Here is a 27,043-nt window from a genome sequence, read left to right as displayed (position 1 = left end):
GTCTCCAGGTGCACCCACTAACCAGGGCTTCTGAAACCTGATCGGAGCCCGAGGGCTGCAGCGCGGGCCGCTCCCGGGGGCGGGGCCGCGGGACGGGCGGGGCTTCGGACGCGCCGCGGTCTGGGGTGATGCCGGCGCCCCGCCCCCATGGGCGGGCCCGGAGTCTTAACGCGCCCCCGCGCGGCGCCCGGCCTCGGCCGCTGTCTGTTTGCCGGAGCCGTCGTGCAGCCCCCGTCTTCCGTCTTCCAGCCTCCAGCTCGCCGGCCGCGCCATGGACGGGTACCACAAGCCTGACCAGCAGAAGCTGCAGGCCCTGAAGGACACGGCCAACCGCCTGCGCATCAGCTCTATCCAGGCCACCACGGCGGCCGGCTCGGGGTGAGCGCAGGGCTCGGGCCGGGCTGGGGGAGCCGTTCTCTGCGGTCGCGGTCGCCGCGGGTCCGTGCACGCAGCCACCGCGAGGGAGGCGGCAGGGCCGGGTCAGGTAGCGGAGACGCGCGCCGCGCCCGGCGCACCGCGGCCGGGCCCGAGGCCCCCTTCTGCTCGCCGCGCCGTCGGCCTGGCTTCCGCCCTGTGGGCCTCGGCTCCCCATGCGCCTCCGGTCGGCTCTTGCCCGGCAAGACTCCGGCTACCCGGCTGCGCTACGGCGCCGGGGACGCGACCCTTTTGCGGCTCCGCCGGCGAGGCCACCATTACTGCGCTGTCGCGGAGAACCAGACCATGTGCCGTGCGTCCTGCACGCGCGGCCCTGGGGACCCTTTCCACACCCTGAGTGGGGAAACCGAGGCTCGGAGTTAAGTCAGTTGCCCAAGGTCACACATGGCGAGAGCCGGAATTTGAACCCGACCTGCCCAACTTGGGAGTATCTTGCAGGGATCCCCGGGCCTGGCCTGCTCTCCACCTCACACTGCCCCTTCCCGTCGCCACTTCCCATTCCTGCCACCTAGGTCGAGGGTCCGACTTTGCAGCAGGGGACTGCTGGGGCCCGGGGCTGGCGAGTGGGATGGGGGTGAGGGGGGGGAGTGGGGAGGAATGCGGCCACGTGGATGCAGAACCCTGGCACCCATTGTGAAGGGGAGGTCTTCGGTCGGACTTGGCGGGAGGTGGGGGTAAGGGTTGGGGAAGAGAGACTTCCAAGGCTAAGAGAACGGAGGCCTAGGCCCAGGGGAAGCAGCCAGGTGCGGGGCCAGTCCTGGAGGTGGAGAAAGACTGTTGATCCCAAGAAACATCCAAGGTAAGTGGCTAGTAACAGGGACAGTGATAATAACGGGGGCCACTATACAGCTGGAGGCATTCAGTGGGGTAGTTTCTCCTACTCTGAAACGGGAACAATAGTAGCTCCTACACACTGGGTGGTTTCAAGAATTCCAGCCGCTCCCTGGGGGCCTGGCATGAGAGTGCAGAAACAGCAATGTGCTGGTTTCATGAAATGAATTTGGGGGCTGGGTGGAGGTGATTGCAAGAACCATTCCAACCAAGATGTGTGCTTAGAACAAAGACAAGATTCTAGCTTCTGGCCAATTTTATACAGGCTACATTATTAATAAGTACCCTTTCCCCCCCCCCTTAACCTGAAGGGTGAGTATGTGCCTTTAAGACACCCAGTTCTCAGAGGGATTAGACCTCTCTTGGCAGGCCCTTTCCTTCCACCCCACCCCCATGCACACTTTGGACCTATTATCTGCTTTGGGTTTATATGGGTCCTAGCCATTGTGTGGAAGTTCCTGCCCAGGCAGGGACCCAGCGTAGTCTCCAGCCCCCCTTCCCCAGCCTGGAACACAGTAGGTCTGCACACTGCATTGCTTGCTGGGTACTACGGATCCCTTCCCTTGACCATTTCAGGGAGTGATTTGACCTGCAGGGCCTGGTTAAGCCCTACTGTGTGCTAGGAGCTATCTAGCCAGGCTCCTGGAGGTCTAGCTGGAGAGACATAGCAGTTGCCATCTAAATAGTGTTACACTTTGAGCATCTTACAGGGCCAGATGAGCCCTGCAGACAATTATAGGATTACTGAGCCAAATTGGTGTCTCTGGTGTGACACAGAGCATTCTTTATGGCTAATATTGTCATACATTCTGAGAATGACCCTGTGAGGTAGATGCTGTTACAGATTTTATAGATGAGGAAACTGTGGCTAGTATATTAACTGAGTTGCCTTAGCTGGTCATTGGTAGCTGTTCCATGCTGCCCAGTGAGGGGCTTGCATGATCAGGACGACTTCTTAGGCAGGCGGGAGAATGGAGAGACATTGGAAATGGGAAGATCAGGTGGATTGATGGTAGATATCAGTTTGAAGGCACTTTGGGAAATGAAACGTTTACAACTATGGGGCTCCCAAAGAGAGGGGCTGTAGAATGGGTCTCCTGGGTCTTTGTTGGGTAATTAAACTCTTGATTTCTATGGGGGAAGTGGGGGATGGGGTGGGGTGGGGGAGATACTATGTAGCAACTGAGACTTTACACCCAGGTTTACATTGTAGTTTTAGGGAGGAACTCACTTAACTCAAAATGTCCCTATGCAAAAAGGAAAAAAAAAAAAGTATAAAAGACAGTGATTTCTTCATGTTTGTGAGTGTGGTAAAAATTGCAGGAAGGAAATACTTAGCGAAAACGTATTTTGAAGACGGAAGTAACATTGCTATGCAACCCCTGTCACAGAGATTTTGAAAGGTGTTTAACAAGAGCTATGTGTGTGTGCACAAAAATAGTTTTGGGGAGACTAGAGATCAGAGGAGTGTTCTGGTCACCAGATGTTTGTTTTGGAGCTCGCTAATTACTCCCCGTAGTGAGTGAGTTCGGTCAAGTGAAGGCTCAGTCCTGAGGCCTTGGCCCAGTGTGGGCGGCAGTCAAAGGAACGCGATCTCCCTGTCAGGGTGCCCCTGTTCTGGGGGACTGGTCAAGTCTTTCCTGGCCACCCACACAGGCGGGACTCAGACATTCTATGTATCAGTGAGGACCCAGGCTGTAGGTTCAGATTCGGGGAGGTCCTGATTTCTCAGTCGCTTTCCCGTTCCTGTGTCATCCCTGGCCCTCGTCAGTGGGCCTCACCAGGGCCCAGGGAGCGAGGACACTGGCTTCTGTGTCAGGGGAGCCGAGGGACAGAGGCTCTTTGTGCAGGCAGCTCCCGCCGTGGCCCAAGCTTCTCCGGGGTCACCTTCCTCCACGTGCTGAGGGAACGGTGGCAAGGGTCCAGCTCATCAGGGTTTAAAAAAATGAAACCCACTGGCTTTATCCGAAGGGGCCCGGCTGCTGGGGCTGGTGGTAATGATTTTGTCGTTTTTTGTAGTTCTCACTGACCAGGGCTAGACGGTGGCATTGTCCAAGCAGGGCTAAGTGTCATCCGAGGACAGAAGCGGTCCTGAATCGGTGCTTTTAACGTGTCCCCAGGGCTCTGACCCACAGCGTGTGGGAGGGTACTTGGGCGCTAATGTCGGGTGGACCTGCCTATGGACTTGGAGACAGGAATCTAACCCCGGCTCCAGCTCCATTCCAAGGGGCTATGCCCCTCTCAGGAAGGACCTTCCCATCCAGGGCCTTGACTTCCCCACATTTACAGGAGAAGTTCATAGATAGGTGGTTTTCAAACTGGGTCCGTCCAGAGCGTGACAGGGGGAGCAGAGTGAGCAAGCTTGGGGTCCTATCCCCTGTTGTTGTAGGTTTCACTTTTTTTATTTTAATATATTTTTATTGATTTCAGAGAGGAAGGGAGAGGGAGAGAAAGAGAAACATCCATGATGAGAAAGAATCATTGATCGACTGCCTCCTGCACGCCCCACACTGGGGATCGAGCTCCCAACCCGGGTATGTGCCCTGACCGGGAATCAACCGTGACCGGGTTCTTAGGTTGATGCCACTGAGCCACGCCTGCCGGGCTTGTGGGTGTCACATCTTGGTGACCCATGTGACTTTGAAGTGGCTGGAAGTACATCCCTGTACTTGGCTCTGGCATTCAGGGATGCTTTGGCTGAGTGCCCAGAGCGCCCCTTCATGGCCCAGGCCCCTTCAGGTCTCTGGGCAGAAAACCGTGCGGGGGTGGGGAGGTGGGGGGGTGGAGGCTGCTTCTCCATTCTGGCTGCCTTGCCCCCATCCTGAATGAGGCAAGAGTGAAGCCCGTTGCGATTGCTCCAGCAGCAGCATTTCCCAACCAGTGTGAAGATACCTGGCTGCCCTGCAGGGGCTCGGTCCTCTGCTCGGGTGACTAACGCAGCAGGGCTGATGGCCACTGTTTCCTGACGCTGAAAACAAGGTGCCGTCCCCGGGTTAGGGTCCGGCTGAGACGTTCGCATGAGCTGACCACACTGGCCTGTCACAGCTCTGACCCTCTAGACTTCGCTTCTTTAGGCAGGCCTGTTGTCCCTAGAGCCTGCTCCCACAAGATCCGGGACTCCCCATGCCACAGACCAGAGCCTTGTCCTTAGGCAGACTCTGCTCTCATCCTGAGTCGCGAGGTGGATGGAGTCCACTCAGAGGGGTTGCCTGGTGGGAGTCGGGGTGACCTGGCTCGCACTGTTTGGGCTCCCAGCTCACAAGTCAGTGGCACCCAGGGGCTGGATGTAACCTCTGAAGGCTGCACAACTGGGCAGAGGGGTGTGGACACTCGAGAATTTCCTCAGCTGGGCTCTCAGCACCTTTTTCTTCTTTTTAAAAGCAAATCTTTAACAGCTCTATTAAGGTCTAATTTGCAAATCATAGCATTTTAAGTTTACAGTTCAGTGGCTTTAGTAAGTGAACAGCGATTTTTACAGTAAGTTTTAGTGAATTTACCACGTCTAATTTTAGGGCACGTTATACCTCAAAGATCCCTTTGTGCTCATGTGTTGTCACTCCCCGTCCCCACCTTCAATCCCAGCCCCCAGGCAACCACTCATCTCCTTTCTGTCTCTATAAATGGAACTCTTCTGGACATTCCGTGTCAATGCAATCAGGCAGAATGTGGTCTTGGGGTCCTGGCTTCTTCCATTGAGCATGACGTTTGGACAGTCACACATGCCGTAGCATGAATCCGTACTTCGTTTCCTTTGATTGCCAAATACTCCCCCGTGTGGCTATACCACATTTTGTTTATCCATTCCTCAGTTCCTCCTTTTGCTCTTGTCCTAGCTCTTCTGAGGGCAGACTGTGTGACCTTGGGCACGCCAGTTCCCTTCTGTGGACCTTACAGGGCCCATCCTCAAAATGAGGAGGTTAGGCTTCATCTCTGGTATGTGAGGAGCTAATATTTACTGAGCAGTTGCCATTTGCCTGGGCACTGTGCCAAGCTCTTTACCCACACGACCTCCTCCAGGCAGATTCGATGAACGTCTCCCATTTTACAGTGAGGAAACCGAGGCTCCTAGAGGCCACGCCCCTGGGGTCTTGGAGCCGGGATACACCATCCATTCATTTGTGCACTTTGTGCAGGTGCTGTTAAGGCCCAGGGAGACAGCAGTGAAAAGGCTCAAAGGCCCTGCCCTCTTGGAGCTCCAGTTGCAGTAGGATAGACGGACAATGAGTAGCCACATAAGGTCAGGTGGTGGCAAGTGTGTGAGGAAGTGTGGTCAAGGAGGGCTTCTTGGAGAAGATGGCATGGGCAGAGCTCTGAAGAAACCTTCTGAGGTACGGAGGCGGAGTTTTTCCAGGCAGGAGTCAGGGCATTTCCAAGACCAGGGACTGCTTCTGAGGTTCGCTTCCTCCCTGGCATCCTGGGACTCTAGCCTGAGAGAGAGGGGGAGAGAGAGAGTTTAATCATTGTATGCATTAAATATATAATATAAATACTGTACATGTATTACAAATAATGAACCTGTATGCACCTACCACCAGGCTTAAGAACTAGGACATTATAGCCCTGGCCAGGTGGCTCAGTTGGCTGGAGCATCAACCCATATACCAAAAAAAATGCAATTTGATCCCCGGTTGGGGCGCATATAGGAGGCAACTGATTGATGGTTCTCTCTCTTTCTCTCTAAAAATCAATAAAAACATATCCTCAGTGAGAATTAAAAAAAGAAAAACAACTAGGACGTTACAGTACTTAAGGAACTCCTGGGCGGGCACCCTCCTCCCCCAGAATGAATTACACCCTGAATTTTGCATTATCAGTCCTTGTTTTCCTTTTTTATAACATTTGTACATATTCATCAACAGTGGTCTTTTCTGCTACACAGATCCTTCAGTGCACGTTGTTCACATGTATTTGTGAGATAGTGTTGATGTTGGGGCTGTGCAGTTCGCTTGTTCTCACTGCTGCCTAGTATTTACTATTGAATATGTATATATATTTTATTGATTTTTTTTCAGAGAGGAAGGGAGAGGGATAGAGAGTCAGAAACATCGATGAGAGAGAAACATCGATCAGCTGCCTCCTGCACACCCCCACCGGAGATGTGCCCGCAACCAAGGTACATGCCCTTGACTGGAATTGAACCTGGGACCCTTGAGTCCGCAGGCTGACGCTCTATCCACTGAGCCAAACCAGTCAGGGCTGCTATTGAATATATTGTGATGATCTATTCTGTTGATGGACAGTGGTGGTTTCCAGGTCTGGCCATCACACCCAGTGCAGGGACCTTCCAGTGCGTGTCTCTTATAGCTGCGTGACACACATTCCAAGAGCTGAGTTGCTGGGCCTTAGGGAATGTGCATCTGTAGCTCTTGATTTGGTTTCTTTTTTTATTTTATTGATTTTTTACTGAGAGGAAGGGAGAGGGCCAGAGAGTTAGAAACATCTATCAGCTGCCTCCTGCACACTCCCCACTGGGGATGTGCCCAAAACCAAGGTACATGCCCTAGACTGAAATCGAACCTGGGACTCTTCAGTCTGCAGGCTGATGCTCTATCCACTGAGCCAAACGGGTCAGGGCGATTTGGTTTCATTTTAATGGTTAAAAGATTAAATGGTTAAACTCAGGTTTTTAAAGAATTAACTCTTGGCTTTGATTTTTTTTAAATTGTATATTCACTCCCTATTTCATGCATTTCTGTTTTTTATCTTCTTTCCACTGTCTTGGAGCCACTTTCTGTTTCTAACTTTTTGAGTTGGATCTTAGCTAATGGTTTTCCGCTCTTCTGTTTTTTATTTACTTTCTCCTTAAGGTACTTATTTCTTCTACGTAACAGGTTTTTTTCTTACTTCTTTATTTGTGAGCCTTGAGGCTGACTCCACTGGGGCTGTTGGAGGTGCTTGGCCTCCTGGTTTGTTCGTTCGCCGAGAAGCCGTGTGTGAGTCCCTGTGACTCAGCCGCGTGTGTGGCGTGCGCGTGCTGTTAACAAATGGAGGCTGACCACTCTTGTGTCTTGAGAATGGCGGGTGGGGGGGGTGGGGGCAGCAGAGGGGTGAGGGATTTTCTCTCCACTTTTCCTGCAGGGAAACCTGTGAGCAGGCAGAGTGAGTGCTAATGAGATGAGGAATGGTGCCTCCACCTGGAGCTGTCTCCACCAGGGGGAACGGGGTTGCAGGAAAAGCTCGGGCCCTGAGGCCACAGACTCAATACATTGTCAGCCCTGAAGGCCCTCTAATAGGTTGAGTTTAAAAGTAACTGTTATAATATTTTTTTATTATTTTTGTAATACATTTTTATAATACAATTACAAGTTCCCTTTTGTCCTTGGTCAGATTTAATTTCTCTTTTCTATTATATTCTTATACCTACTTCAGAGCTTTTTGTTGTCTGGGCTACATTAGAATTATATGTGATTTTTCCAGCTATTAGCACTACATTTAGTCAGTTTTGTAAATGCAGCTAATGCATTTCAAATAGCTAGTATTTGTTCAATTGAATTAAATAGTATGTTTTACTTAAAAACAAAACAAAACTGCATTTCCTGTGTGTTCAACACTTTACAGTTTATCGAGCCCTGTCTCAATCCTTGGCTCATTTCTTCCCTCCTGCCTGCCCTGTGGTGGGGGTGGGGGTGGGGGTGTCACAGTCCCAGCCTGCAGATGAGGAGGCGCTGAGAGGTTTGGCATCTGGTCCTCCAGCCGACGGTGGAGACTGGTGAACCTGGGCATTTCAAATGCATTCTCTTACGGGGACTCCTGGATGCCCCCACCGCCACACACACACACACACACACACACACACACACACACACTGCCCCATTTACAAGTGAAGAAGCTGAGCCTTGGGGAGGGGAGGCACTTGCTCAGGTCACACAGCTCATACCTGCACTGGGACCCTTTGCAGAGGAAGGTCCCTGAAAGAGTGAGGCGGACACCTGACCTGGCCCCTAAGGATCCTTCATTCCGTGTGTTTGTCCTTGGTGGGTGTGAAGCTGTGTGGCCAGATGCAAGCTTCAGAAGGGATGAAATACTGCAGCTCGCTCTCGCCACGTGCAGCCAGTGCTTGTATCTCGCCGTGTATCTTTGACAGCCGTGGGGACGTCACCCCGGGATCACATTGCGGACAGGGCAGGCAGAGCCGCTCGCCTGCCTTGCTTTCTCCTCGGAGCTGTGTGGCCCACTGTCTACCCACATCCTTCCCCCACTGCTCTCGTAACAGGGTCAAGGCTTGTGAAACCGATTCCTCAGGGACAGGGCTGCTCTTGGAGGCAGGAAGGGCGGGAGGTCAGCCTGACCGGTGTTGACCGTGATGACCTCCAGCTGAAGTTGGGCACGGGGGACGAGGAATTTGGGTCCCTGCCAGGCAGAGAAGTTTCTCGTTTACATTTCCTCACCTCCCTCTTTCAGGTCTAGTGTCTTTCCCCCATGACCAAGGAGCTCGTAGAAATGGTTAAGTATAAGACGATTGTGTGCTGGGAATGTGGGTACTAAACCAGCATGGACGGTTCTGAATTTCTCTACTAATGTGTCTGCGCTGGGAGTGACACTCACCCCTAACCCGGTGGCAGGGGTGGGGGCAGGGGGGCGACTGGCAGGGGAGGAGGGAGGCATATGTGAGCTCCAGATGTTGCATGTGCCCTCGGGTTTGGCATCGGGCGTGTGTTAACGTGTAGGACCTCAGAGCATTGTCAGGGCCGCGTGGAGCTGCATGGTGGAGTGATGTGGAGGCACGTTCCCTCAGCGAAACTGTGGGCAGGAGGGCTTCAGGCAGGGTTAGCCAGGGATTACCATGTCCCAGCAGGAACCCCAACCTCTGGCCCCATTCCTGGGGACAGGGACTAGCGTTGCCAAGTGGCTCCCGAGAGACCTGAACCTGAACAAGTCTCATCCTAGGATGTAATGCTTGCACTTTATATTGTTAATTCCTTTGCTCAGTAGCTATTCAAATAACTGTGCAATTAATAGGATGCAAGGGGTACCCCTTGGACCCCCCCCCCCCCCCCACTCCAGGGCTGGAAGGGCAGCCCCACCTCAGCTCTTGTCACGGGCAGAAGGGATTTTTGTATTTTTATGATTGTAGCTTTGGGAGATAAGATCGTGTGTTTTGCCTTTTAAGTTCTGCACTAAAGCATGATTCCTAATGGCTGCACCAGCCCTCAGAATGCCATTAAAAAAGCTGCCAAGCAGCCCGATGATGCTATCGGAGAGCCTAGAGCCCGAGTTGTCAGACTACCAGCCCCGGGAGGCTGCTGGGAGGTTTGTGGTAATTCCATGAGCCTCAGTGCCCAAGCCCTTGCCTGTGGCCTCAGGACCAGCTCCCCTGGCCTTGGGAGGGCAGAGTAATGGGCAGTCCCCCGGGGATGTAGCTCACTGGTTAGTCACAGAGGGAGCACACTTCCTCATCTGTGGAGCCACAGGGCCAGAACGGGGCTCCCCCGGCACCGGCCACACCTGCCGCGGTGCTGCCTTGCACTGGGTCTGTGCTAGCCTGCCCAGTCTCCTGGGTGCTCCTTACTCTAGTCTAGCCCCAGACGTTTTCAGTTGTGTGACTCTGAGGGTGTGAACTGTTGTCCCTGGGAGGGTGCGACCCCAGGCTGCCTGCAGCGGCCTCCTTGAGACCCTGTGTAACCCTCCAGGGAGCAGGAGCATGTGGCTCTCAGTGACTCCCTGGGACATGCACCCCTTAGGCCTCTCACATGGGGCTAGGGGGAGCCCTGTAGGTCGGGGGTCCAGGGCCATAATGCACGTGTCCGTCTCTCTCCTGGGCCACAGCCACCCCACGTCATGCTGCAGCGCTGCGGAGATCATGTCTGTCCTCTTTTTCCACACGATGCGCTACAAGTCCCAGGACCCCCGGAACCCTCACAACGACCGCTTTGTGCTCTCCAAGGTAGGAGCCCGCCTGCGCCTTTCACCGGGGCTGGGTGTCGTGGGCCCTGGACCCTGAGAAGGTGCTGGCAGTGAGCCATCTCAAAGGGGACCCCCGCCCCCACGTAAGCCCACCCTCTCCCCTCAGGCTCCATTTCCACACAGCAGGCCCAGCCCTTCCCTCGCTGTCCTGCTCTGTGCAGGCCCCGCTGGCAAACTTAACCCAAGTTAAGGAATCAATGCCTGGATTCACAGGGAACCATGGAAATGGTCTGCCAGGTGCTGTGCCTGCTTGCCACATGCAGGCCTTGAGTCCGGGTCTGGGTGCAGCCTTGTGGCTTTTTTTTTTTTTTTTTTAAGATATTTTTATTGATTTCAGAAAGGAAGAGAGAGGGAGATAGAAACATCAATGATGAGAGAGAATCATTGATCGGCTGCCCCCTTCCTGCACGCCCTCAACTGGGAATGGAGCCTGCAACCCGGGCACGTGCCTTTGACCAGAATCGAACCCGGGACCCTTCATTCACAGGCTGACGCTCTATCCACTGAGCCAGACCGGCATGGGCTTGTGGCTTTTTGCACGCATATTTTTTGTGTGTGCTGTGCCAGCTCCCTTGGACCCCAGCCTGCTCCCTCAGGAGTGATGGTGCGTTGCAGCAGGGTTTGGGATAGGGCACCTGGTCCTGCCCCTCCTGCACGAGAATCACAGCCATGCCACAGACCCTGAGATTCACCAGCGCCCAGGCCTGGCTCTGTGGCCTCGTCTCTGGGGGCCTCCTAGCTTAGAAGTCTGTCCAAGCCGGCTCACGTGCCAGAAACCAGGGATTAGGGCGGCGAGCTGCCTGCCGGGTTTTGGCTTCTGCCGGCCTCACAGCTGTGCTCTCCCTGCACCTGTCCTGGGGCCTGGGCGGCCTTGGCTGGGGAGGAGGAAAGCAGGGGAAGTGGCCTTCACTTGGTCCTTCTTTGGAATGGATACCCGGGCCGGCAGGCTCTCCGGGCCCAGGTGTCAGTGTGTGGTGGGCACAGCTCCCCATCTGACCCCTCCCGCCATCGTCCCTCCCTGGCAGGGTCACGCAGCGCCCATCCTGTACGCCGTCTGGGCCGAAGCCGGCTTCCTGCCCGAGGCGGAGCTGCTAAACCTGAGGAAGGTCAGCTCCGACTTGGACGGGCACCCTGTCCCGGTAAGTGCACCCCACCAGCAGCCGCACAGGCCTCTGTCTCCACTTCCTGCTTCCCAAGGCATGTCGGAAGGCGGGTGGGGTGCCCACTGAAGAACGGGGGGTAATTAAGAGGTAGAGAAGGGCATTGCTAGGAGGAAGGAAAGAAGCGGGTGTTTTGGGGGCTCGCTCCATTCACCCCAAGCTGGTGCTGAAGGGTGAGGCCTTTCGAGGTGCTCGGGGTTGACGGCAGAGATAAACTCTCCTAAAGCACCAAGCACCCAGCCTTCCTTCCCCACGGGGCCTCCCTGACCATATAGACACAGAGCGGGAGAAGAGGACCCCGGTGTCAGGAAGAGGGTTGCAGGATGCACCAGGGAAGGGACCCAGTTTGCTCCTCAGGGTGCTAATCCCTGCAGGTGTTTGGAGTTCATGGGTTACCATGGAAACTCACTCCCGCCCCCAGTCTGGGCACCCACCAGGGCCAAGCATTCTGTCAGTTTTGTCATGAACTCTGGCCGCTGTGTGAGTTGGACAATGTGGGCTCCCTTTACAGCGGAGGGAACTGAGGCCCAAAGAGGTTCAGTCTCTGGCCTGAGGTCACACCTCCCTGGTGGGCGGAGCCTTCTGCAGACCCAGGCGCATGGCGAAGTCTGGGTGGGCGTGTGGCTGTCAGGCAGGCTCTGCAGGACCCCGGGAGGTGAGCTGCGGCCTGCTCTCCCCTGTGAGTGACTGTGGCTCTCTGTTACGACAGAAACAAGCTTTCACCGATGTGGCCACTGGCTCCCTGGGCCAGGGCCTGGGGGCCGCCTGCGGGATGGCCTACACAGGCAAATACTTCGACAAAGCCAGGTAATGCTCCCGCTCCCCACCCCCACCCTCGGTAGTTCTGGGCGGGGTTTGGCCCTCACTGCTGCCGCCAGGCACTCCCTCTGACCTGAGTCGGAGCTGAGTAATAGTGTGTGTGGCCTAAGGCTGGCCCGTGACCAGAGGAGGAAATAGGCTCAAAGGAGTGAAGGGACCCCCCGCAGCCCCTCGGTGGTGACTGGTGGGGCCAGAGTTGAGCCCAGAGCCCAGGCTCCTGGCCACGTGCACTTTGTCCAAAGTGCTTTGGCTGCTCAGTTCCTGTGTCACCCCCACGCCTGGTTCTTGGCCCCTGGAAGTCTTCGTGGGCCCCACCCTCCAGTGTCTGTCTAAGTGCCACAAGCTCGGGCCCTGCTGCTTGCCTTTGCGTTGGGAAGGGAGAAGATGGTGGATTCTGGGGGTTCTGGGCATCCCTGACCCGCCCCCCCCCCATCAGCCAGGGGAGACACAAACATTGGAGACGGTGACCCGATCACACAGATTTGCTGCTTCAGTGCCAGGTGGTGGAGGCAGATTTCAGCCACAAGGCTGTCTACATGTCCCCAGCCCGGGCCTCTATTGGGGGGCGGGGGAAGTGTTGGCTGCAGGCTTTAAGGAGATCACTTGTCAGCTGGTTTCTACACCGTTTCCGTCTGGGGCCTTGCACTCAGTGCTCAGAGCTTGGTAGGTTTTCACCTTGATAACCCCCCTACGGGCTGAGTGGTGACTGAGCACAGTTACTCCTCCCACCGATGAGGAAACTGAGGCAAGATGTGGTGGAGGCTGGATTTAAACCCAGGGCATGCATCCCTGCATCCTGAGTCCATATTCAGAGTCCTCAGACTGTTCTGAGGGGCCCGAGCAAAGCCTAGGAGGTTCAGGGAGCCCTGTGGGTAGGACGCTCCCTAGAGGAGGGGCTGATGGAGCCAGGCCTGCAGGTGGCAGGAGGGACCCAGCTGTGCAGCCATGGCCTCCCCAGTGCCCTACAGTCCACCCCTGGCAGTGGGAGCGTGGTGGTGACTGCACCCCACCAAAGACAGGTGGCTGCAGGGAGCCTGGCTGGATGCCACACTGCGGTGAGCACCTACTGCGTGCAGGGGAAGGGGCTCCTGAGACTGCTCTTCAGGAGGTGGCTGGGGCTGTGAGGTGTCCCAGACCCTCCCAGGCCAGTGTCACCTGGCAGCACAGCATTTGCCTTCCGTCCCCAGAAGTGATTCACTGTGAAGAAAATCACAAAGAATGGGATGTGTTTACGAGCATTTTATTTGGCACAGAACCAGAGATGCGAGTTAATTAGTCCCAAACGTTGTTGAAGTAATTCCCTGTGAAGGGTCTTTTCCTTACCCTACCCTAACATAATGGAATGAGCCAGTGTAGGGAGAAGGGGTTCGGCTGGGTTCCCAGCAGCAGGGCTGGCTCAGGCTCAGGGCCTGGGACTGTATGGGGAGGAGTGGGGGTGGGGGTGAATGGGGGGGAGATAAGAGTGTCAAGGGGATTATCGGGCCATGCCAGGCTCCCCGAGGTCGTGTCCTGATAGAGCACACCTGGCCTCCAAGCATGTTGCCCAGCCTCTTAACAGGGACCACACATCAAATTGACTCATTTCTTTTTTAACAATTTTGTTTTGATTAAACTGCACATTTGAAAAATACAGGAATTAAAAAGAAATGGACATTTTCTTTACTATTTTTTAAAATAGGTTTTTATTGATTTTAGAGAGAGAGAAAGTGGGGGGGGGGGGAGAGAGAATCATTGATCGGCTGCCTCCTGCTCACCCCCTACTGGGGATTGAGCCCACAACCCAGGCATGTGCCCTGAACGGGAATCCACTGGTAACCTCTTGGTGCATGGGTGGACGCTCAGTCCACTGAACCACGCCAGCCAGGTTTCTTTATTCTTCACCACTCCCCCCTTTAAATCTCAGTGTATCATATTTCCTCATTATCATGAGAAAAAACGTACAAATGTGCAGTCCCATACGTTCTGCTTTTTAGAGAAATCTGAACATTGTGAGCCTTTTCTCACAATGATAGCTTGACGCTCTGTGTTACGGGCCTGCTGTAGCCTGTTCTGGCTGGACGTTTGGGGAGGTTTGCAAACACCTCTGCCACAAACGTTGGCCCTCTGTTGAGGGACCCTACCCTGTATGGTGGTGACTCAGAGCTGGGGTGAGCCTGACTTCTGTGGGGCTCCCGTGTCTTTCCCCAGGACCCCAGGATGCCCTCCTGACCTGAGCCTCTGGGCCCCAAAGGCCAGTCGGGCTTCCTTGGAAGTGGGTGTGGGCTGGGAAAGCAGCCAGACTGCCTCCCTGGAATTCCTTTCTGGGGAAGTGGTTCCCTGCAGGCCTCTGGCTCCGCCCCATCAGGCCGGAGACTTCAGGAGCTTCTGACCCGCAGGGCGCGGCTTCAGATAAGCCCCTGAGTGAGGGGGACCCTGGGACCTTCTGCTCCCGGCCAGGTTACTGGTGGCCTGGCCTGTTGGAAGCCACAGAAGGGAAACATGGGGGGCTTCTCCTCAACCTGCTGGCCTGCGGAGGTGCTGAGTCATGCTGACAGTGCCATGGCTGTCCCGCCCCTTCTCTGGCTCCAGGCCGGGTTCCTGCTGCAGCAGCAGGGCAGCTGTGTCCCCCCTGAGCCAGCCAGGCACCAGCCTCACTCCCTGGGCCATGCAGCTGGACCCTGGGCAAGTCCTGCTGCTCCTCCCGCCGTGCCTGCCTTCCTAGACAGCAAGGAGTGGACAGTCAGGCCCGGGTTTGATCCCCGCTTAGCTGCTCCCAACTGCATTGCCTTCAGACAAGTGCCTTCACATTTGAGCCTATTTCCTTGTCTGTGTGTTCTGGGAATAACAACTGCATTTACGTTCCCTGGAGGATTAGTGAGTATAGGGCCCAGCACCTTGCTAGAGCCCCCTGGGGACCCTCCATGCCACGTGCCAGCCTGTGGCTGGGGTTCTTGTTTCTGTGCCTGTGGCTGCTGCTCCTCAGCCATTCCCTCACATCTGGGAGATGTTGAGAACGGGAAGGGGGGTGGTCAGATCCCTGAACTGGTCTTCGTACCTCTAGCCTCACCCTGTTGGCTCCACCCTTCCCCAGGTCCAGGGAAGGTTCGGTCAGCTGGGTAACGCCCAGTTCAGTGCTCTTTTGACCGTGTCGCTCTGCCTTTGAAAAGACCGTGGTTGCCTATGTTGAGGGCAGGAGAGGCCCTGGGGTGGAGAAACCACAGGCCTAGCCCCTCTTGTCTTGGGCAGGAACCAGCCTCGGACGCTTGGGGAGAGGTCACATGAGGCACCTGTCACAGCAGGAGTCCCCTCGGGAGCTGGTGCCCATTCTTTTTTTATTTTATTTTTATTTTTTAATATATTTTATTGATTTCTTACAGAGAGGAAGGGAGAGGGATAGAGAGTTAGAAACATCGATGAGAGAGAAACATTGATCAGCTGCCTCCTGCACACCCCCCACTGGGGATGTGCCCGCAACCAAGGCACATGCCCTTGACCGGAATCGAACCCGGGACCCTTCAGTCCGCAGGCCGACGCTCTATCCACTGAGCCAACCAATCAGGGCGGTGCCCATTCTTTACCCGAGTCCTCCCTCTAGGGTGCTGCTTGGTACACCTCCCAGCCCCCCCAGCCCAGCTTCTTCGAGCAGAAAGGCCCCCTTTCCCTCTGGCCCTCCAGCGAGCCCAGGGCTCCCCCAGCACTCCTGGTGCGTGGGAGGGGGAGGGAAGTGGGTGCCCCCCTGCAGCAGGCCGTTGAAGGCCCTCCTGCCTGTGGGAGTCCTTGGCCCCGGTGAACGTTCCTTTTCCTTGGTGCCTGACAACCCCGATGCTCTGCATCTTACCGGCCAGACTGCTGCCTCCTGGAGCTCTGTCTCGGCGGCCGGTCCTTTGTGGAGCTCCTGACAGCTTCCTCCACAGCCATTTCCTCACGGTGTGGACCTGGCGTGGGCATCGGGCACCTGCCGGCGTTATTGGGCGTCATGGGGCGGGGGGCTCCTTGGGAGGGACAGGCCTGGAGCATGGTGGCCCGGGGCAGGGGCCAGCCTCATGCCCACCACCTGTCTGCAGCTACCGTGTCTACTGCTTGCTGGGAGACGGGGAGCTGTCGGAAGGCTCCGTGTGGGAGGCCATGGCCTTCGCCGGCATCTACAAGCTGGACAACCTCGTTGCCATCCTTGACATCAACCGCCTGGGCCAGAGCGAGCCGGCCCCACTGCAGCACCAGCTGGACGTCTACCAGAAGCGCTGCGAGGCCTTCGGGTACGTACGGGCCGTGGCCGGGCACCCCCGGCATGGGAGCCACGGGGCTGGAAGCTGGCAGGGGCAGGGGCAGGGGCTGAGGCCGGAGGCGAATGAGTCCCTTTTCCAGGTTTTGACACCATTTCAGACTCTGGGCATTTGGGCTTAAAGTGGCAGCCCAGGCCACCGCATGGATTTGTGGGCTAAGGACCCGTTTTTTTCTTTTTTAAAAAAAAATATATTTCTTTAATGATTTCAGAGAGGAAGGGAGAGGAGAGGGAGAGAGAGATAGAAACATCATTGATGAGAGAGAATCACTGATCAGCTGCCTCCCGCACGCCCCCTACTGGGGATCGAGCCCACAACCCCAGCATGTGCCCTTGGCCGGAATCGAACCTGGGACCCTTCAGTCCACAGGCCGACGCTCTATCCACTGAGCCAAACCGGCTAGGGCATAAGGCCCCGTTTTAAGTGAGTTCCTCTGTGTGGCCATGTGGCACGATAGTTCTCAGAGAATGCACATAACGTCTCACACATCCTCACTTTGTTCCTGGGTGGGTGGGCGTGGGGGTGGGGGTGCGAGGCTAAGGGGCATGAAGGGGTCTGAACCTTGGTCCGCAGGCTGCCTCCTGTGCCCAGCTTCAGCCAGCCTGTGGAAGAGACCAGCCCCCTCTCCTGGTGAAATGGGAGAAAGGGTTTGTGGATTCAGTCACGTGTTACGGAGCAGGGAGGTCCATGTGGGTGGGTGTCAGCCAGCGGGGCTCTCACCTCAAATACAAGCCACTCTGCAGTTAGAGCTCGGAGGGCCCAGGGCCAGGGCTCAGTCCCTGCTGAGGAGCCTGGAGGACTCTGGGCGGGACTGTGCAGGGCTCTGAGGGCTGAGGGCCCTGTGTGGATGCGTTTAAAAAGTTCCATTACCTGTGGAGTGATCAGACAAATGAAAATTAGGCCAAAAAACTCATCAAGAATCTAATGGATTCCAAACCCAGTGCATCGTCCCCAAAGCAGCTTTCAGTAGGAAATGGATAGGTCAGGAACAATAGAGGCAATAACTGAACTAAGCTTTGAATGACTTAGGAGAGAGGAAAAGCTGTACGAAGTGAACAAGAGGAAGGGAAAGGTTGTGAAAAGAGAAAACAGGAATGTTTTAGGCTCCCCGGCTCCTGCAGGCCTTCCCCCGGGAGCCCCTCGGGGTGGCTGGGCACTGGTCCTTGCCCCTCACTGCCCCCTCTCCGTCCCCAGCTGGCACACCGTCATCGTGAACGGACACAGCGTGGAGGAGCTCTGCAAGGCCTTCAGCCAGGCCAAGCACCAGCCGACAGCCATCATCGCCAAGACCTTCAAGGGCCGAGGGATCTCGGGTCCGTATGCACGAGTCTCCCTGCTGCCACCCCTGGGAATGGGCCCTGTGGCTGAGCGGGTGGGGGTTTCCACGAAGGGGGGCATTTCTCTACGATCACCTGTCTGGGGAGGCTGCGGTAGTGAGTGCACCCTGGCTGGGGACTCAGTGGTCAGCATGGCTGAGCTAGGATTCAAATCCAGGCCAGGCTGGCCTTGGCTGAGGGCATGTGTAGGCAGAAGGAGAGAAGGGACCGGGAGGGCCTATGGGTAAGGGGAAAGGAGACCATCCCACCTCCCCTCCCTGGCTGGCACGCTCAGAGCACCCTCCACAGCCCCAGCTGTCTGCCCTGAGCTGATGGGCCAGCAGGGCCCTGGGAACCTGGGTTCCCCCCGAGGTGAGTGGTGGGACAGGCCTCCGGCAGTAGAGAAGGGCTGAGCAGAGGCCTGTGCGGGTGGAGAGCCTGGGGGATCTGGAAGGCAGGTCCTGCGCCAGGCGTGAGCGTGGTGATGCCGGCATGTTGCTCCCCAGCACCCAGGTGGGGAGATGGGGCTAGAAGTAGTCGGGGACTTGAGTGTGCACACAGGGAGTCTGTGGCACTGGGGGGCCTGACTGCAGGCTCTGGGCTGGCTTCCTGTGGCGGTGCCCTGGCTGTGCCCCGGCTGTGCCCCGTCTGCTTGGGGGGCGTGGCTCCCTCGGCCTTTGTGGAATTGAGGGCATCACCGCTATTTGGAGAAGGGGTGGGGCTTCTGGGAGGAGAGGACTCTGAGAGGTCACGGCCTCGGGGCCACTGCCTGACACTCCTCGGGTGTCTACCGGGTGGGATCTGGAAACCTCGAAGCTTCTGAGGGGAGGCCTGGGGGTCCGTGGGGCTGCTGAGTGCTGCCTCGGAGGGTCAGTCCGTGGCCCCGCCCAGCTGAGGCGACCCTGGAGGTCCCCGCACGGTACAGCGCCTGGTGGTTCTGGTGGGCCTGCTCTGCGGCTCACAGGTGTTTAGGTGACCGGGCAGTGCTGGCCCTGCTCTAGGCCCCAGCTTCCCCTCCTGATGGCCAGGATCCCAGCCCGGCCAAGAAACTGGGTAGGATTTCTACAGCACGAGCCTCTCTGTGGGCTCGGGCTGGGGAGGTGACCCAGAATCGAATGGGACGGGGCGATCTGCCCGTGCCTGCGCCTTCCCCATCTGGCTGTGAGCTGCTGGAGGAGGAGGTGTCTGGTCCGTGGGGGCGAGGCACGTAGAGTCCTGACCCTCGTGGTGCCCGGCACAGGGCTCAGCTTGACTGTGGTGACACTATTCCTCCCTCTCCCCTGACTGTCCCTCGATGGGTGGGGGGCCAGGCCTCACGGAGTAGCTTCCTGGCCCTCTGGGAGTATCCGTCTTACCTGGCCCTCTGCCCTCCTTCATGGCACCCGCAGGGGTAGAAGATAAGGAGTCTTGGCATGGGAAGCCCCTCCCCAAAAACATGGCTGATCAGGTCATCCAGGAAATCCAGAGCCTGATCCAGAGCAAAAAGAAGATCCTGGCGACGCCCCCGCAGGAGGACGCCCCCTCGGTGGACATCACCAACATCCGCATGCCCACCCCACCCAGCTACAAAGTTGGGGACAAGGTAGAGTTCGGCTTTGCTTTTCTAGACTAGCTGGGTGGGGTGGCCGTGGTTCTCTGGCTCCCCAAAGTTGGGGCCAAGATGGGTCTAATGTAGAGGACTGGGAAAGGGAGGAGAGGGGTTATTTCAGGGCGAGGAGGACCCTGAGGGGTTGCTCCTGCCAGTTCCTTCATGGAAACAACCAGCTCAGGAATCCTTTACCTGCAGAGGCTCAGAGAGGGTAAGGGACTTGCCCACAGTCACACAGCAAGCTACTGATACCACGGGGATCAAAGCACAGCTCCTGAGTCCCCCGTCCCTGGCCCTCAGCCTTGGCCTGAGCTGAGGACTGGCCTTCGTCTGGCCTGGCAAAGGCTAGGGAGGCCTGCCCTGCTCTGAGGCCTCCCCGGCGGGAGTGCATCTGTGCAGCTGGCCTCAGGCTTTCTGACTTCCAGACTCGGTGTATTCCTGCGCAGAGTGGGACAAGTTCACAGTCTCCCTCATGTGCAGGGGGGTGCTGTTAGGACATCTTTTTCAGCTCAAACCCCTCGGCTGGGCTGGACAAGGGACTGCAGGGACTCCCAAGTTCATTGTACAAGTTAACTTTTCACAGGGTCGTGTGTTGTTGATCTTCCTTTTTCTGCCCTAATTTTTCTTCTTTTCCTCCCTAAAGAGTGTCTCCCAGGGGCTGAGCAGGGTTCTAAGCTGCACCTCGCAGGTGCCCGGGCGGTGCTCAGCCTTCCCACTCTCCTCCCCACAGATAGCTACCCGCAAGGCCTACGGGCAGGCCCTGGCCAAGCTGGGCCACGCCAGCGACCGCATCATCGCTCTGGATGGGGACACCAAGAACTCCACCTTCTCGGACCTCTTCAAAAAGGAGCACCCGGATCGCTTCATCGAGTGCTACATTGCCGAGCAGAACATGGTGGGTGCCGGGGCGGGCAGGTGGGCACAGGGCCAGGCACAGCCTCGGGGGAGAGGTCTGAGGGGTGCAGGGGCAGGGCTAGAGCCCTCCTGCCCCTTGGGGCAGCTACGTTGGCTGTGCCAGGCGCCTCCTAGGTACCCAGGGAGACCTCAGAACAGCTAGGACTCAGCGCAGACCTTGACTTCAAGTAGCCACACTTGGTGGGGCGTGCCACGCCCAAGTGTAAATGTCCTGGATGAGTGTGCGGACAGCTGAGTGGGCTGCAGGTGTGCACAGGAGCGCTGCCCGTGAGCCAGGTGGGGTGAAGGGGCTCTTGGGGCAGAGGGCCTTCCAAGGGGAAGGTGGGCTGGGACACGATGGGCCCACCAGCCACGTCTGCTGAGCCCTTTTACGCACAGGCTCTGGGCCCCTGCCATGCACACAGTTGGGTCAGCAGCGCCTCATCAGGAACTGAGGTGGTGAAATGGGGAGGATGTTCTGTCCTGTTTGTCACAATATCCGCTTCTCCTGGCCGAGCAGCCCAGCCTGGCCTGCAGGCCTTTAGGGAACTGAGAGCTTCCTCCTCTGGAGGCTATTGGCTCTCACACGTCCAAGGTTTTTCCAGCGGAACCTGAAGTTCTCTCTGTGTGGCTTCTAGCCTTGGCAGCTGGAGAGCCCGGCCTAGACTGGCAGGATGTGGAGGCTGAGGGGCCCCAGGATCTGGGGGAGGAGGGCTCACGTCAGCAGTGGGTTTCCGAGCTGTGGGGCGACAGCCAACCTGGAACCAATGCCTGTATTGCTGCTGGGCCGGAGCCTCCACTGGCACACGGGGTGGGAGGACTGGTCTCTGCAGAGGCCTTGGGGTTGGCCAGGAGGTGGGGGAGGGGATTGCATAGGTTGGGAGGATGGGCCACCTGCACCCAACTTAACTAGCCTGCTCTGTGAGAGGCTTTGCTTGCTGCTCGGGGGGAATGTTCCCCAGGGCAGCCGTTTTCAGGGGACTTCTGAAATGGTTATTTCAGCCCTGGCTGGTGTGGTTTGGTTGGTTGGAGTGCCATCCAGTGCATCGAAAGGTTGCCGGTGCGATTCCCGGTCGTGGCACATACCCAGGTTATTTAAAAAAAAAAAAAAAAAAAGACAACATGGTTATTTCAAGTGGAAGGAGTTCAGTGTTTGGAAACAGACTGGAGTCCATGGTGTGCAGGCATCACTTGGAAAGGAGGAGAATTACGTCACTAGGATGACAGAACCCCTAGCCACCCTCTCCCTGCTCTGCCCCCAGGTGAGCATCGCCGTGGGCTGTGCCACACGCAACAGGACCGTCCCCTTCTGCAGCACCTTCGCGGCCTTCTACACGCGGGCCTTCGACCAGATTCGCATGGCGGCCATCTCCGAGAGCAACATCAACCTCTGTGGCTCCCACTGCGGCGTGTCCATTGGTGAGTTGAACCGGGGCCAGGATGCTTCGCCCCTGGACTTTCCCTGGACTTCTGGGCCAGGTGGTAAGGGGGAAGGTGGGTCCATGGTGGGGGTCTTGCTTCAGCATGCCCTTTCCGTCATCCCAGGGGAAGACGGGCCCTCTCAGATGGCCCTGGAAGATCTGGCCATGTTTCGATCAGTCCCCATGTCAACTGTCTTCTACCCAAGTGATGGCGTGTCTACAGAGAAGGCGGTGGAACTAGCAGCCAATACAAAGGTTGGTCACATGCTGTTCTGTTTTCTGCTGAGAGGGCCGGGGTGGCGGGAGGCCAGCCTGCGGGCACGGTGCTGGTCATTCACTGCCCCAGAGTGGTGTCCCCTGACCCTCCCCTGGTGTCTGTAGCTCGCAGGAGTTAGACTAGGAAAAGTGAAGTGCACGCCATCCTCCCTGCCACAGGGCAGGCGTTGCTAATTGATCACCATGCCCTTTCTCCACGAGAATCTGGCAGCCCTGCCAGTGTGGCAGGTGATGCCCGTCTGGCCCCCCTGAGTTGGAGTCACCAAGACATAATGAGCAACACGGTCCCAACCAAGAGCCGCACTGCCCTAGGCCGGAGGGCCGAGGGCCGGGCATGCGGGAAGCATCCCGGGGAGTGGCCCCACTTGGTGGCCACGCTCCCTGGTGGAAAACTCGTTTTCCGTCTGGGGCTTGGGGCTGGCCAAGTCGTTGGCCACTGACCCTGGGAAGAGTGTTTTGGAGAGGTGCACGCTGCAGAGGGCAAGAGTCCCTTTCCTGCTAGAGGAGCAGTCGCACGAGGCGACTGACAGACACCTCCGTGGGGATGGAGGGTGGAGGACGTTGGCGGGTGGGAGGCGACGGCCTTCTAGAACAACCTCGGTATTTGAGGTGGGATGTGCTACCTCCTGTAATCCTCGGTTCTTGTTTCATCCCAGGGCATCTGCTTCATCCGGACCAGCCGCCCAGAAAACGCCATCATCTACAGCAACAACGAGGACTTCCAAATCGGACAAGCCAAGGTCAGTGTGGTTCATGCCCGGTGAGACCCCACAGGATGAGCCCGAGGCCAGGGCCCACTTCAGGCCACCAGTCCCTGAGCCTCACTGGCCCCGTGTCACCCCCAGGTGGTCCTGAAGAGCCAGGATGACCAGGTGACTGTGATCGGAGCCGGGGTGACCCTGCACGAGGCCTTGGCTGCTGCCGACCTGCTGAAGAAAGGTGAGGAGGGAGGGATCCAAATAGTCTTAAATCGGGCACTGACTGCGTACTAGGTCTTGGGGGTGGGAATTAATTTCGTCCAATTAAATGTAATAGCTAACCTTCCAGCACTTGCTATGCGCCCGGCATGATGCTAAGTTCTGGGGCTGCAGGGGCCACAGTTTCTGCCCTGTGGCCCTGGCGTTGAGGTGCCCAGCACAGTAGTCAGATCAGAGGCCCTGGGGCCTGGCAGTGGGGTTGAATCGCCACTCATCTGGGCGCTAGGTAATAAGTTAATTAGCATTGTTGTGCCTCCGTTTTCTCATCCGTGAAATTGAAATACTGTAACCTTCCCCATGGGGCTGTCTTGGGGATTCAGCAAATAATAACCTGGTGTTATTATATTTTTATTGATTTCAGAGAGGAAGGGAGAGGGAAAGAGATAGTAACATCATTGATGAGAGAGAATCATTGATCGGCTGCCTCCCGCATGCCCCCTACTGGAGGTCAAGCCCACAACCCGGGCATGTGCCCTAACTAGGAACCGAACCGTGACCTCCTGGTTCATAGATCGACGCTCAACCACTGAGCCATGTCAGCCGGGCCTCTCATAAGAGCTTGAAAATGTTAGCTACTGGTAATGTAGGGGAGACAGGCATTAGCCTCCCCTACAACAGAATCACTGTAGATGTCTCATCTCAGCTGTGTTGAGCATGAAGGAGAGGCCAGATATGGGCATCCTTAGGGCAGTGACCTCATATGCTCATAGGACCAATGAGCAAATGGGTGAAGAGGCCCAGGCAGAAGGAACTGCATGTACAGAGCTCAGAGGAGCTGGAGGAAGGCGGGGGGGGAGGGGGGAGGCAGGAGCAGGGTGGACTGGAGAAGCCAGGGGAAGCCCGGCCCCAGCAGGGATGGAAATCCAGGGCGAGGTATGAAGAAGGTGTGGCGGAGCTGGACTTGTCCTCCTGAGGTCATTCTACTGGTTGTCACCCGACCTGACACCCGGCTGCCTGCCTGCAGTCACAGCCTCCGTCCACGTCATCCCATGAGGACACGGCTTATCTCAGATCAGACACCCGGAGCTCTCTGGCTTCCCCTCCATCTTCAAAGGCATCTGGGAGGAGGATGAAGGAAAGCTCTGTGGGCCCCACACTGGCCACTCGGTGTTCTTTGACAATCCAGAGGCCGAGATCTTCTGGCCCTGGGCGTGAGGGAAGAGGGACCAGATGCTCCTGGAACAGCTGGGAAGGCTCCTGGGAGGAGGGGTGGGTGCAGGGTGCTGGAGTACCTGGGCACCACCTGTCAGCAGAGGAAGGGGGCAAGCCTCGGGGGGTGGCAAGCATGAACAGTGGGAACAGGACAGCTGGTCCCAGGACAGCTCTCAGGACGCCCCAGCCAGTCCCTCTCGCAGGGGCTCATCAAGGGCAGACCCACAGCACCCAGCCCGTTTCCCTCAGCACGTCCCTGCATCTTCTGCCCTCACAGAGAAGATCAACATTCGCGTGTTGGACCCTTTCACCATCAAGCCCCTGGACCGGAAACTCATTCTTGACAGTGCCCGGGCTACCAAGGGCAGGATCCTCACCGTGGAGGACCACTACTACGAAGGTGAGGGCCTCGCCGAGAGCCAGGGCCGCTGGGGCAGGGAGGGCCGGGCACAGGCTGGACACCCCTCCTTTATCCCAGCCCTGGGAGGACAGCTATGGCCCAGGATGCCCAGACCTGTCCTCGGAGCAGCTGGGACTGGGCTCCTAGGCCCCCGGCTGGGCCTGGAGACCCAGCGAACTCTTAGCTGCTAGAGTCACCCCGCGGAGGCCCTGCACCCAGGAAGCCAGTGGGGAGTCCCATCTCCCTGCTAAGAGTGGGGAAAAGGTGGCCTGCGTCCCAGAAGTAGTTACCATGCAGAATCAGACTGGGAGAGCCACACACAATTTCTGTCGCATGAGTCCTTACAGAGCAGTCGTCCATAACCCACACCACCTTCTCCGCACAGGAGAGGAGATGGGCCTGGACTCTGGGGACAGGGCAGACGCTAGTCCATTGGTGGCAGCTGCCCAGATGATGTTAAAATGACTCGGACGCCCCATTTGGGCTTGTGAAGAGAAAATATAGGGATTCACTCATGAAGTCTGTTACAGCTACTTTAGGGGCGAAGGGGTCGTGCATATGCCATCTCTGTCATCGTTGGGTTAGGGAATAAACTCGGGCTGGCAGAGGGCCAGGGGACCCCACCCACTGCTCACCCTGAGACCGAATCACCTGAGTCCCTTCCTTTCCTTTGCCCAGGTGGCATAGGCGAGGCGGTGTCCTCTGCAGTAGTGGGCGAGCCCGGCGTCACTGTCACCCGCCTGGCTGTCAGCCAGGTTCCCAGGAGCGGGAAGCCGGCTGAACTGCTGAAGATGTTTGGCATTGACAGGGATGCCATTGTACAAGCTGTGAAGGGCCTGGTCACCAAGGCCTAGGAGGGGGGCTTCTACACATTCCTGAGAGATTCTGGCAGGTGCTCCAAGAGGTACTGAGAGGAGTGGCAAATATATCTTTTGTGAAAAATCAATCAGCCTCTGAAATGTGTTCTTTCTGGATGCAGCCAGTGCTGCTGGTTCTGGGGAAGAAGGGGAGGGGGGGGGGGGGGGGAAGGTTGGCACCCTTGGCTCTGGGCCAGGACCTGGTTTCCCAAGGCCTTCTGCAATCACCTCTCTGGCACCCGCCACAACTGCTGCCGCCCACCCAAGCACCACCAGGTGACAGTGGGCTGCAATCTGCCTTCCGGCCCAGAGGTTGCAACCCGAACCACTCACACTCACACTCAGCTGCCTGCCCCAGGGGACTGGGAGCTGCCACAGGCCCGAGTTGTCCAGGGTGCCTTCGGGCACCTCACCTTCCCCAAGGACCCACCGCCCTGCAATCGGAGGTCTCACGGGTGGGGAAGCACATTTGCTTATTGTCCCTGCTCCTGGCCACATCCTCAACCAGTAACCTCAGAAGCAGAGGGGCACAGGGCAGCCCCCGACCCAGGGAAGAAGGTGACCCTCAGGTTGGCATCAGAGCTGCAGGTGGCAGGTTAACAAGGAGGTCCAGCTCTCACCTTGCACCATAGACCAGAAGTCCTCAACCCTGAGTGTGCAGGACTGCCCCCCTCAACTTGTTAAAGTGCAGGTCCCTGGGCCTTGCCCTCAGAGCCTGGGGCTCTGCACTGGCCCCCTGGCCCAGGAGCTTCTGCTGTCACACTTAGAGCGTGTGCAGGCCTCCGCTCCAGCCCGTGACCACTGCTGGCTCCCTCACTCCTGTGACCACAGCCCTGCTACCTGGGCTCAGCCTGAGCCAGCTCTGTTGGTGGTCATCTGCAGAGACAGTTGTACTAGCCAGGACAAACTAATGCCAGAAAAGGCTGGATGCCGCTGACCACTGGTGGGGTCCCCAGGAAGTCTTCAGAGCCCTTGGGGGGACGAGACACCTTGTAAACACGTCCACTTGTCCATCTGACACTCTGGACAGAATGAACCAGTCCAACCCTCAAACAGCAAGCTGCCTCCCACTCTGCTATTGAGTGGTCCAGGTTTGGCTGTACCAGGGGCTGTGTGTCTGCATTCAACACCCCAATACCAGAGGGCAGGGGAACAGCAGGGATGGAGAAGAGCCTGGGCTGGCATGCTGTTTGCCGGTCACCTCCGGGCCAGGGCTCCTTGGCCTGCGAGCACTAGCTGGAAGTGACCAGCACTAGGCCTGGGGGTCTGCATGAGCTCCAGGGAGCCCACAGGGGAGGAAGAAAGGAATGGGCAAGCCCGCTCCTGCATGAGCCAATGGGGGTAGGAGGGGGCAGCTCTCAGCCAGAGCTCTGGGTCCTGATAATTAGGGTGCCCCTTGTATAGTTATGCGCTGTATAATATTCCGGTCAGCAATGGAATGCATATATGACAGTGAACCCATAAGATTTGTGGAGCTGAAAATTCCTATCACCTGGTGACATTCATAGCACAACAAATTACGCGTTTGTGGTGATATGGGTGTAAACAAACCTACAGAGCACATAGAAAAGTATAGCACATAGAAGTACAGTAGCGTATCATACTATTTAGGTTCTGTAAGTACACTCTGATGTTTGCACTAGGACGAAATCTCAGAAGGCATCCCTTTAAGGGCCACAGGACCAAAATCCAAAATAACAACAGTAAACCATAGAAGAGTAAGGAAATGCATAAAGGTCTGTAGGCAGCAG

General features: G+C 57.0%; 1 protein-coding gene across 1 annotated transcript; it reads left to right on the top strand.

Moving 5' to 3' along the window:
• Positions 1-185: 185 nt before the first annotated feature.
• Positions 186-25,381, top strand: TKT (transketolase). Its single transcript, XM_079794765.1, has 14 exons — positions 186-378; positions 10,033-10,150; positions 11,196-11,309; positions 12,040-12,137; positions 16,193-16,384; positions 17,606-17,724; positions 19,116-19,309; positions 20,046-20,210; positions 21,472-21,628; positions 21,755-21,885; positions 22,563-22,646; positions 22,752-22,845; positions 24,313-24,435; positions 25,114-25,381. The coding sequence occupies exons 1-14, from the start codon at positions 272-274 to the stop codon at positions 25,287-25,289; spliced, it is 1,872 nt and encodes a 623-aa protein (XP_079650891.1). The 5' UTR covers positions 186-271; the 3' UTR covers positions 25,290-25,381.
• Positions 25,382-27,043: the final 1,662 nt, after the last annotated feature.

The sequence above is a fragment of the Cnephaeus nilssonii genome (genome assembly GCF_951640355.1).
Source record: "Cnephaeus nilssonii genome assembly, chromosome: 17".
In the NCBI taxonomy this organism is placed as follows: Eukaryota; Metazoa; Chordata; class Mammalia; order Chiroptera; family Vespertilionidae; genus Cnephaeus; species Cnephaeus nilssonii.
Note: the sequence above shows the minus strand (reverse complement) of the source record. Positions and strands in the feature narration are given on the sequence as shown.